The following is a 12,430-nucleotide window of genomic DNA, read 5'->3' as shown; positions in this document are numbered from 1 at the left end:
TGGTTAAACCTACTGCTTTAATCGGGGCTTCTGGTTCTTTCTTAACGTGTTGCTACTGATTATTGTTGACGGGGGGAAAAAATGCCCTTCTCTGAGTGCTACGCTAGCACAAAGTATCCTGCCCTTATTATTTTCAATTAATATTAAAAGACTGAATAGTGCAGCTTTGGCACAGTCTAAAGTGCGAACAAGGCGAATCAGACGAGAGATTACACATTTTTGGCATTCTGGCATTAGCTAAAATAGTTTAAGCTTTGTCTTTGGTGGTGGTCTTAAAGCAAGTGGAATGCGAGGGTGGAATTCGGGACCGGCTCTGGAATACCCTGGTGTGAATTTCTTCCTTTAGAAGAGAGTGCTTAATTCCACATATGAACATGTTGGGCTATCTTACTAAAAGTGAAGTTACGCTGATTAGTTACACTACAGAAGCTAAAGTATGTACATCTGCTTGAAGCAGGCATTTAATGGCAGGAATAATGGCTAACTTTGCTCATGTAACGTTTCACTTTAAGCGTCTCGAGATGCACATAACTGACGCTACAGCTGGGAGAGGGTTTTTTTATTTATTTTTATTTTCTTTAAAATAAGCAGAATTTGAATCGTTTATTTTTGAAGTTAATTCCTCCCCTCAGATTACAAGAATTTCACCTCCTTCCTTATTACAAGAATTTCACCTCCTTCCTTGCTAAAATGAACTCTCCTTCTCCTAAAATAAAACTATGATGAATGGAACTAGAAAGACAAATTCCTAAACTTTCTTTAAAATATGCCATTACACAATAAAGTTCCCGGTATTGATTAAGCCCAGGTGGTCTGCTCACCCAGCAAACAGATATTTTACAAAGCTTTATTATGCCTCATTAGAATTCACTCCTTTAGAAGATTTCTAATTATATTGTCTAATAAAACTAAACCTTCGAAGCTATTTGCATATTATATGAAGAAATCTCATACAACAAACTCACAGTGGATTCAATTAACATAATAGCTAATTATATATCCCATCAGCCTTTAGAGGAGCTCAGCATTCATGTTGCTCCTGTTTTAGCCTAGAGCAAAGGAGGTTTGAATTTTCACTTCTAAATATTGACTTTTAACTAATATCAAAAATGATTTGAACACTTTTGTGGATGAAAAGATAATGATTAAACTACACGAAACATTTCAAAAGACTTATTTCGAAGTCTTTGAAACAATTCCTATTTAAACCTAAAGCTTTGTATATTATCCATTCCGAGTCTGTCTATATTTTATAAAAAAAAGGACCAGATATGTCCAATTGTTTTGACAAATGTTTGATTGACAGCTCGGTTATTTTGAAACTACCTACTTCCTGCAGTTACATTTTGTATATTTTTCACTGCACTTTGTAATGCAATTGTATTCTTGGCCGGCTGCTGTATCTATCAAGCAAGAAATTTAGGACTAGATTAACAGAGACATAGTAATGAACAGGCATTTGAGCACCCTATAATTGACTGTTACTAAGGTGTCGTCACAGTAGTCCGTAATGAATTCTCCTGTTTTGTTTTTAAATTGGATGAGATATTCTGGAAAAAAAACACAAAAATAAATGCAAAAGTTTCCTTCAACCTTAAAAAAAAAGCCCCAAAGAAACAAAGCCCTCCTTTTTTACCCTTTTTAAAGATTTCAAATGATTCGAAGGTGCTTCCAGTTTTGAAATGCGCCGTAGAAAAAGCAGGGAGGGAAGGATCAGATTTTGCGACTTATTTGAAAAGTAAAAAAAAAAATCATGTGTTCACCAACCTCCTCGTGAAATGTAATGAAAAATCTGTTGGATATCATATTTATATTTTTACAAAAGGTAGCAGATAAAGTTTGTTGCCGAGTAAATGGTTTTCTCCCATTACAATGATGGCTGCCTTTTCATTCATATTTTAATGAGGTTAGTATCTCTGAGACAGCTTTTTCGGGGTGGAGGCCCATGTCTCCGGTACAATTACAATAGGAGTTGCTTTATTGACAAGTACTATTCAAAATCTTCACAGTATAGAAAGAAAGGCTTTAGTTTTCCACCACTTGTCCAAATACTTATTCCTCTCTTACTATTAAAACACTTTCAGAAAGAGCACTCTCAACTGCCTAGAGCCCTGTACACCCGGGCAGAGCACAGTTCAGCAAAAAATACTTCGCTTAAATTCAAGCTGCATTTATTTCTGCAAAAATTTCCCTAGGCAAAACCCAACAAATGGACAACAGAAATTAATAGATTATCTTGGCAGCTTCTGTGTCTATGGGTTTACAAGAAACGTGCTCGGATAATAATAGTTGCTGCCCAAAGTGTGAGCCTGTCTCCAAACAAATGAGAGAAGACAAAGTTATTCAGAGTTTACGCATCCAATGTGTAATTTATTAAAGAGAAACAAAAAATGTGTAAATCCAACTGTTGGCAAGTTATGCTCTTATGTTTTTATTCATCTTTTTTATGTATATGCTATCTCTAAAATAGTTTTCATTACTGTAGCAAGGGAATACAGTCCAAATCTAAATATGATGCTCATACAAGCCGTGCTCAACCTGAACCACATCACATAGGTGCCAGTACGCATACAAAAACTTTCTCGTGCATCCAAAAGAAAGCACATGCAGCAAAACCATTTCTGTAAGTTTGTCACATGAATTTTGGGGGTTCATTATTTTTTTTCAGATGTGGGATGCATTTTCCTCTGGGTTGGTGCTTGGCTTTGCTGCACGTGATAACGTTCAGGAGATGTGAGTGCCCTGTCTTTGGGCAGGGTACCCTGTGGCATCTGTGGGCTTTGGCTCAGCCACACTCACAGCATTCCCAACCAGCCAGGAAGCCACGGGAAGGGGCTGCAGAGGGGCAATAGGGGATATGACTACCCACCTGAATATTGGTTGGAATCTAGACATGCAAAAATCTTTTTTTCCAGAATTTACCGAGTAAAACCCTTCTGCTTATGGTACTGAATATCTCTATGTGTAAAGAAATACAGCCATGAAAAGTGGCATTCCCCGTCAGCTGACTTAAGTTACTGTCCTGGAAGTAGCTTAGAAGGGGGATGAAATTTAGTGCCATTTATTGCTACAGCAATCAGATTGCAAAAAAAAAAATCTCTCCCGGAGCAACACTGACCTCAATAGAAGTGATGCCAGGGTTGAAATTAAATTGTGAGGTTGAATCTCACCTTCTGTTTTAAGGGCTGTAAAACCTTCCTCCCGCATTCACAGGTTATTTTATTTTCTACCTTGAGAAACTGCCACGTATTTCTCTTTTTTGGAGGGGGAAGAGCCCTTGCCGTGTGTCTGAGCGCTGCCTGAGCCTCTGCACTCCCCGCCCCGGCGGGAGGAAGAAGCAGCAGAGTTTGGAGCACAAGTTTCAAACACAACTTCTGCCACCGCCTTCCATCGCCATCAGCTTTTTTTTTTCCAGCTTGTGGGACATTGTGTTTTCCTGAAAAAAAATATTTGCATCCCAGTGGATGAGACGGACTTTTAATAGCAAAATGTGGTTTTGTACAAGGCTGTCTTTACTGTAAAATAGGTTACGCTGCCCTACAAACAGGGTTGGGAGAGAAAGACTGCAGTCTTTTTATTATTTTTTGTGCTTTTCCCAGACTTTTTTTTTTGCCTTTTTTTTTTTTTTTGGTCTTTTTTTTTTTAGTCACTTTTTTGCTTTTCCCAGGTTTCATAAAAAGTAGTCTTCCCATCCAGAATGCGACTGGGGGAGGGAGGGATTTCATAATGGGCCCTGGTGCAAGAAGACGACGAAGGGGGAGAGAGAAAAAAAAAAAAACCTCTAAGCTTTAATTTTAATTCTCCTGCCTTTATTTATCTGATTTGTGGCCAGATGGTGGTGAAGCAAGGCAACCCCTTTGTGCAAATGAAGCCCACATGTGAAAGTCCTTCTGTAATGTAATCATTGAGACCGGAAGGGTTCATACTGTGTCTGAAAAGAGACAATGGAGCCGGGATATATCAACATCGCCGAAATCGAGTTCATTTGCGATGCAGGCCCTTTGACTATGGTTGTCATGAAAACTTCCTACTTTGATCAGCAGAGGGTGGAGAGAAAAAGAAGAAGAAGAAAAAAAAAAAAGAAGTCTTCTAAAGGGGCAGGGATGCGGCGCGGGTGTTTGCTGTGCACTTGGCTCCGGTTCACGCCCCTTTCCGGAAGACGCAACAGGGAGAGGAGCATCTTGCACCTTGACCTGTCTAGACGGGGCGCGAAGTTTGGGGTTTTTTTTTTTTGTCCCCGTTTCCAAGGGCGAGGGTTGCTCTTTGACCCCCACCGCCAGCGGTGGTGGCTCTCGGGGCGTAGGTAGCGGCCGGAGGTTTCCTGCCGAATTCTCGCCGCGGCCGGGAGGGAAGGGGATGGACAAAGACACGGACCAGCTGTTCGGAAATAAAGCTGAAATAGTAGAACCTGGGAGAAGCTAGGTTTTGTAAGCTATTATTTTCCGCACAAAACCCCTGGGAGGTATTAAACAGCTGCATCTGAGCTGGCGAGCAGCGGCTAAAAGACAGAGCAACAACTGAAAGCCCGGGACTTTTGCAAACTCCGCTTCAACTAGAGAAACAAGTGGCTGGAGCGCCAAGGGCTTTCATGGCCCGAAACATCCGCCGCCGCCGCCGGCCGTCTCCCGTCGCCGCGGTCTCTTCGGGCTGCCGGGAGGTTTCCGACTGGGCGGCTGGCTTCTGGAGGAGGGCGAGGGGCGCGAGGGGCGCGTCGGGTGTGAGCCGGAAGGGTCTGCGCAGGTTCTCCAGGGCCACCTTAGCTGGAGCTGACGTTTTTAATTACGTGTGTAATGTAATGTGTCAACAGTTCTACATAGTGAGAGGGATGCTCTTTTTCTCTTTCCGCGATCTAACTAGGCATTATCTGTATGAAGTGGGGGGTTTTGCTGATATAATAAGCAAAAAAAAATCAATTTTTTCCTCCATGAGGTTCCTTCAGCAAAGTCGGAGAGCAACTTAACGGAGTTGTTGGGACAGAAAAGGAGATGGGAGAGATTTGCTCCTAGGCAAGAAGAGAAAGATCTATGCAGACGTTAAAAAAAAAAATCAGGGTTTAATCTGATGCTTACAAACCTTTGAAATTTGGGGTAAGCCAACATAATGAACAAGTAACCTTTTATTTTCCAGCGAAAGCTGTGTCAGTGTGCCCACTCTTTCTTGTCACTAGGAAATTCATGCAGATCGTGCCTTGTTTTAAGATTCTTGCCATATTTTAACATACTCCGTACTGGCTCCTCGCAGAAACCTGCTGAGTATTTTGAGATAACACTGCGTTTTGTCAGATGCTTTATAACGTTATTTAGAAACGTATTCAGATCTATTTAGGGCTTCATAAATATGAATAAAGCATTTACAAAAGGCACGTCACTTGCAGAAGTAACCCATGGATTAAACCAGATGCTTTATACGTTACAAATTTCCTAAACTCCCACAGTTCAAAACTACATTTTACTTGGGGAATTTTTTTCTAAGTGATTAAATATAAATCAGCATTTCCCAGAAAAATATCTCTGTTGATTTATGTGCAGGAAATAAGGGAATTGTACTAGTGGCTAAAAACCCAGTTTGCTACTAAAGTAGTTTCAAATATTTATGGACAAATTAGGGGAGGAGGGGAGGGATGTCATCTTTTTTTTCTTAGGCCTCGTGGTGTAGGGAGAGATTTTACTCAGCTAATTCTGCTAAAAACACTGAGGTGCTCTGTCTGGCTTCATGCCGGCGCCTTCTTCAAGTATATATGGGGGGTTTTTAATGCTTTTGGGGGTCTTTTTTTTTTAGCTTTCGTGGAAAGCGTGCAAAAAAACCCGAAGACCCAAAGAAAAGCCATGGGGTTGTGCTGGCCGTGGCCTTTCGAGCAGTTGGGGACTTGAAAGGGGCAGGCGAGTGAGCCGGCGTCCACGCTCGGGGGGACGGAGCTCCCGGCGAGGAGCGCGGGCAGCAGCTCTGCCTCGGTCACCGGCAGCTCGGGGTTATTGCATGTCCTGGCAGATACTGGTTTGATTTTTTTAGCAAAGCGCGGCAAAGGGCCTTTTTTAATGTGTGTACTGAGCACAACTTCCAGCAATTTTTTCCGTACGTTTTTTCTCCACCCATGTTAAAGGGCTTCCCCTTGTTTATGGGTTGAAGTTGGGATTTTGGGGACAGGAATTCCCTCTTAATGTACACCCAGGCTTCCTAAAAGGTGCTAAACACCGGGCTGGATGGTGCACCCCCTCGGAGCCGCGCTCCTCCACCCTTCCCAGGGGACCAGAGACCCATTTTGTGGCACCGAGGTGAATTACCAGCAGCTCCCTAAATACTGGGGGGGCGGGGGGGCTCGGCAGCTCATTGCTGTGGACTGCTCTATCTGTAGTGAAATCAGAGCCGCGCCTGCATGGTCAGGGAGCTGTATTTATTGCACATCGCGACCACTAATATCAGAATACAAAACGGGCTTGTTTTATTTAAATTTCGAGTGCCTCCTCCCTGAGTCCACGTTGAAGGAGGGGGGGGTCCCTAACCGAGCAAAATGCCTTTTGGAGGGGTTTTCCCCCCCAACCCATGAATGTGGTTTTGAAACAACAGTGAGGCTGGGCATAAAGTTTAAGTAATATTTGGTAGCACTAATTCCTGGGCAGCCCCCATTCATCCCCGTGCTGCGTAGGGCAGGGAGAGCAGAGCGAGCCAGGGGCTTCTCGCCGCAGCATCGCAACTGCCTTGCTTATTTCTAGCTAAAAAAAGAAAAAGCACAGTACGAGTATCCTCCTTTTTTTCATCCTTACAGTGGGAAAGTATCGTAGAAGAGTATGAAGACGAAATATTCTCACTTATCGCCCAAGAGGCAGACTATCTAGCTGACAAGCTGTGCAGTGAAAAATCAGGTACTGTGTCTGATGTAACATGTGCTCTCTCTACAGCGGTGTGGGGTTGGGTTTTTTTTTCAAACCCAGCGTACTGCTTTGGAGGAGAAGTGGGCTGTTGTTGAATAAGCAATGACACTACATGACTTTTTAAAAACATCCCTTTTTTTTAAAGGCTTTTAATTCTTTTAATTCTTTCGTGCATATTAACGCAGCATAATTTGAGCATCCTAGCTAATGCAGCGTGTTTTCCTCCTGGTGTTACATGATTTTTTGCTCCTTATGTGTCTGTGCTGTCATTTCCAAGTCAGAAATGAAACTAACCCTCTTGCAACAAAATACAGGCATGTGTTTCTCCCGTTTAGTTGCTAACTGCGGCCACTAAGCTGAACTGCGAGCCGTGTGAGTGCAGATTTAGAAATGTGCCGTTCATTTTTAGATGAACTCTTCGTTGCCATCAGACAAGAGCTGTCCTTGGCAGGGCTGGCCAGCCCACCGCCATCCCCTGCTAGGGAGGATGTATTTTATAACCATTTTCTCTCTCTGTAAAATAGATAATTTCAAATAAGTAAGGCCTCATTTCAATCCTGACAATGTAAGAAAATGCTAACAAAAATTAATTATAGCTTATTTAAAATCTTCCTCCATTCCTCTATTTGTTGCCTTCATTTTCAGTGTTGTTTTTCTGATGACTTTAATATTAATTTCTGAATCTAAAAAGCAGGTCGCTTAAGGCACTAAGTACTGTGAGATTATAAATGAAGTTGGATTATCCTTCCTCAACCTGCTGCCTTTAGTGATAGAATATGCATGAAAACATTGATCTCAGAATCAACGCTTGTAAATATTGGTGTGTGTTTTTGAGATTTAAAGGCTGTAAACATTATTTGGGATGTCAGAGACAGAGCCCGTAAAAAGTACTAGAAGTTGGCGAAACCTGACTCACTAGAAGTTCATAGAAATAAGTTTGGGTACTTTAAAGCATCAGTGTATTTTTAATACTTATTGAAAAAGTATAGTCCAGAGCACTGGAGAACGCCATCTGTAACGACACAAAGTTCTCTCTATAATCTGTGCGGACAAATAATTTCCAAAAAATAAACTTACCGGAAGAGGTCTGATTTTTTTACCAATATTTTTTATTTGTCATATCTGCCATGACAGAGCTACTCTCTGTTGTGCCAGAAGCGCAGACACACCGAGTAACAAATTGTTTTGAAAACAACGTACTTCCTCCAGCACGGATGGCAGGATTTCTGGTAGCGGGACTTGCACAGAAAAACTTTCTGGGCATTTCAGAAACAAAACCCAGAAGGGTCTGTGGGATAATGCAGAAAAATCATCATCTTTCAGAGTTTTTCTCAGAGAAGAGGAGATTGGTATAAATCCCCGCTCCTCCTTGGCTCCCCTCATAGCAGCCCCTAACCCTTTTGGAGAACAAATTGCAGTTTTGTGCGTCTTCAGTAATACTGCAAAAATATTTGCCAAAGATGCACAAAAATATTCATATCAAAGCCCACGCTGTTAAAAAATCTCTGTTGTTTTTTTGAATGGATCTGCTCAAAAGCTTTTTTTTTTTCACTTTGAAATCACATTTTGGGTTTAAAACCCACACTGTGTGCTCGTCCAGCCTTCTTGTATCAACAAAATAATTTCCTCACTTCTGGCAGAAGAGATTGCTGTAACTGCACGTTAGCCTCATTCACACAAATACCCCCTGCATATGTGCAGGGCTGATCTTCCTAACTATAAATAGTGGTCCGCAGAGAGGAAAGAGGTTTAGTTTTCTTCCTGGCAATTAGCACAGCTAAACAAGCTGCTGTGTAACAAACAGAAGTATAAGCCCTCATCATCGCAAATATAAGATGCTTGCAAAAGTGGCAGGAACACTACAGAGCGATGCTGAGCTACCCTGGCATAAAAATAAGGGCAAGAAATTAATCTGCCATTCCCCCCGTTGCCCCATTGCCCATTTAAAAAATGTCAGTATGTTAAAGAATAAAGACTAAAATAAGCCACAGGGACTTTATTTTTAAGCTAATTTGCCCTACGTATAAAGTGGGATGAAAATAGATGTGTTAAATTGCATTAAAAATAATGAAAACACGTTTCCATGAACTCTGCGGCAGGCGGGAGCTGGCAGAGGAGCACAGTAATAACTGACAGAGCGGGAACATGCCTGCCTGGGTTTTTCCAGGGAAAATAAATTCAGGCTTTGGTGGCATTGGAAGCGGCGAGTCTTCGAAATTGTGTCAGGATTCACGCCAGCCACGCAGCACTAACATATAACTTACCCAAGCCTCCCACTCACGGAACACAATGAGAGTTATATTATTAAGTCTTATCTATCTTACAATGGCAATTTTCATTAATACATTATATTAAAGCAATATTACACTCTTATCGTCTTACTGTAAATTATTGGCTCTTTTTATTCACAGCTCCATGTGTTCATTCAGAATGGCATTTTTAACTTTTTTTGGGGGGGGGGAAATTATCATACTAAGCGACAGAAATAGTATAGAAAACCTCTCCACGGGCCAGTTGCAGATTTTGATGCTGTGGATTTCATCATAAAGCAGGAGGAAAAAAAAACCAAACAAACAAGTCAGCGGTGTATTCATTTCATTATTATGCTTTTAATTCTGTTTTAAAAGGCTGCGTATGTGAACATGGCTTATTTCTTGTGGTCTGTTGTGGACTTATTAATATCACTGTAATCAAACCCTTTTTATACTGTGCTATGGTAAAATTATAAGGGTCGCAGTTTCCTCTCAGCTACAAACGTGACATTAATGGAAGTCCCATATTGTAGGGAGAAAACCCCTGATCCGTAAGTCACGTTTAGTACTTTTTTTTATTCTAATATCATACTAGCCCGTTTTCCATGGGTGCTGGAGGTGGATGTTTCTTGTTTGATTAAAAAGTGGGAAACTTCAATAAAGTCTTTTAGCATGATCAAACCGTTTGATATTTACAAGCATAGATCCGTTCGCTGTCATGTATTCTTTGATCACACAAAAAGTCTCGGCGCTAGACAGGCAGGCAAAACCTGCTGAGACGCACCTTTGGATCCTCTACTATTTTTACAAGCTTAAAGAAATCTAAAAGTTAATTTTCAAGGAGATTACCCTTATTTTTTATCCCCCCCCAAACAGGAGGCACGGTTGCCAGTCAGACCAATGGAATAATAGAGGTTTTTTTAATTGCAGAGCCCTTTAATTTTCTTTGCTGATTGCAATCATTTTCCACATGGTCTTTCTGGGTTTATATATATTTTTAGTTGCGATAGTTGGGGTTCAGTGCCGTGCCAGCAACATTTCATTTGGGGTTAGATGGAGTTATGCAAAGACCAGTAAGAAGCCAGAAACGAGCTAAAGCTTGTGTTAATGTATAGAGCAGGGCCAGTTGATTTATAAGTGGAAAATAATTTAATGCCGCATCTTTTATGACTGCTGAGAGCCACTGTTTAAGTAACACCAGGACTTCTCCAACATTTTCTTTATGTCCTCACAGCTATAAAAATGTTCTGTTTGGTTAAAATCTTCCAGTGGCCGTTTTATCTTAAAAGTGACTTAACCCATGTATTTCTTTATTTAGCTGTTTGGAAGGTTTGACTATAATTTAGGCACCCGATATTGAGTTATACAAAAGTGAAACAAAATGCTCTTATTCAGCTGCAAAGAAATCCAGAAGTCTCTTTCTGCACAATTATCGCTCAAACTATTGTGTTTTTGCAAACTGATACTTTCTAGGAGGCTCGTTCCCAGTGAGAACTACTCTCCTGGAGAGTTTAACAAAGCTAGCAGCTACATCAATTAAAAGCAACTAAAATGTCTCTTATGGGTATGTGCAGAATATTAAACTGCCATTAAACCATTTACCATTTACCTTAATACCCTCTGCAAGATTATGGTTAATAAAGGCAATATACAAGGTATGAAGCTGTGGTTTAATGCTGCCACAGTACCCTGGAATTACATATTTTCTCACATTTTTCTCCCCATGCAACTAGAAAAAAGAACAGTATATGGAGAGATTAGCCTCCGAGTCCCCTGCCCTGCAATAGGATCTGTGAGCACAGATTTCCCTGAACACTGCAGGGATTGAAGGATCCATATCGGTGGGGTTTATTAAAGAACTGGGCCGTGACACTCCTTGTTTTAAAATACCAAGTTTGATTAAAAAAACCCCAGATTTAGCTGCAGCAATAAGATTATACTGGGAAGACAAGGGAAAGTGAATTTAAAACTAATGTGAGCCCCTCTGGAGAGAGAGAGATGGGATATTTTCTACGTTTACTGGTATAGCTAAATTTTTCTTAGGGTGCAGTATGCTGGGGTCTGTTCTCCAAGGCCCATCCATGGCCAACCCCATCCACGGGAGCACCAGCAAGTGCCCAAAGCCAGATGTGAAACCCACCTGGGCAGCAGCAGGTTCACCATGAGAGCTTGGGTGCTTCCTGACGTGGGTTTCTAGCAACTGTTTCTCCATAAACTGTGTTCATGTGACATGAAAATCATTAGAGACCCCTGTGTTGTGGGATAATTTTTCCATTAAGAGGAGCGAGAGTTTTCAGGGCTTTGCAAAAATGCCAGCTCGCATGGGGATGCACGGGTCATGTCCATACCCTGTAAGGGAAGAGTCGGACCCTGAATTATTTAACACATTTGAGGACAGGAATTGAGAATAGATTGCTTTACTCTATTTTTAAAAAATCCTTCTTGCTCTGTTTCGAAGAGTATATCTAAAAAAGCCTGACTCACTATCAGTGTGTCATGGTTATGCCTCATGCTGTTCCTCCTTTCTGGGTTATTGGGCAAAAGTAGTTTAACGTGCTTTAATTTTCACCTTAACACTTTCAGTGGTGGAAGTGCTTCAAGGAGAAAACCTGTCTTTTTTCTAGCTCGAAAAATGTGTATTTTTTAATTAAATAAACAGGTACTTTTAGCAAAGCGTAATTGTTCAGGACGTAAGTAAATCACAGGGACCTTTTCCTTCCTTAGGCGCCTGTGCAGCTCCTCATTTCAGAGTGAAGATGAAAACACCATTTTTTTTCTTGTGTACTAATTTCTTGCCGTTGTAATATCTCCCGTATTTTCTACTTTTAATCTTTAAATGTGCCCACATTCCCTAGTCTTTTTTTTTTTTTTCATTTTAAGTGGTTTTCTATTAAAGTATTTTGAAATGAATGTGCAGAGGTTTTGGTGAGAATGTGCAGTTTAACGGGGAATTGGCTATTTGACCTTATTTCTGTGTTTAGGTTTTATTTACCCCAAGGTATTCATCTCAGTTGTGACGATTTTCACAAAATCAACATCTGATTGTAACAGAGTAATTGTAATTAGGGTCTGTAAAATCTCAGCTTCCTGCTCCAACAGAAAAACATAACTAAGATAATTTCAATAAACCTATTATTTTTTCAAGTTCATGTGTTTGTTTTAACAGATGATCAATTTGTCTGCACTTTCGTACCAGAAAAGAGTTTAGAGTTTATAGCTAAGAGCTGCTAAGTTTCTATTGCTGCTGTTGAGATGGCGACAGGAAACTTTCCAAATATTTCTCCTTTTAAAGGTGAAATAACTTAGTGG

General features: G+C 40.9%; 1 protein-coding gene across 1 annotated transcript in view; it reads left to right on the top strand.

Annotated features, from left to right (window-relative positions):
• The window catches only part of CNPY1 (canopy FGF signaling regulator 1), a 48,928-nt gene extending 37,642 nt beyond the window's left edge, over window positions 1-11,286 (top strand). The window contains 4 exon segments of the mRNA XM_059818787.1: window positions 4,930-5,022; window positions 5,025-5,087; window positions 6,764-6,860; window positions 11,165-11,286. Of these exon segments, the coding sequence (XP_059674770.1) occupies window positions 4,930-5,022; window positions 5,025-5,087; window positions 6,764-6,860; window positions 11,165-11,286 (375 nt within the window).
• Window positions 11,287-12,430: the final 1,144 nt, after the last annotated feature.

Source organism: Gavia stellata, chromosome 6 (assembly GCF_030936135.1).
Source record: "Gavia stellata isolate bGavSte3 chromosome 6, bGavSte3.hap2, whole genome shotgun sequence".
NCBI classification, from domain to species: Eukaryota; Metazoa; Chordata; class Aves; order Gaviiformes; family Gaviidae; genus Gavia; species Gavia stellata.
The sequence above is the reverse complement of the archived record's forward strand: the minus strand, read 5'-3'. Positions and strand labels throughout refer to the sequence as shown.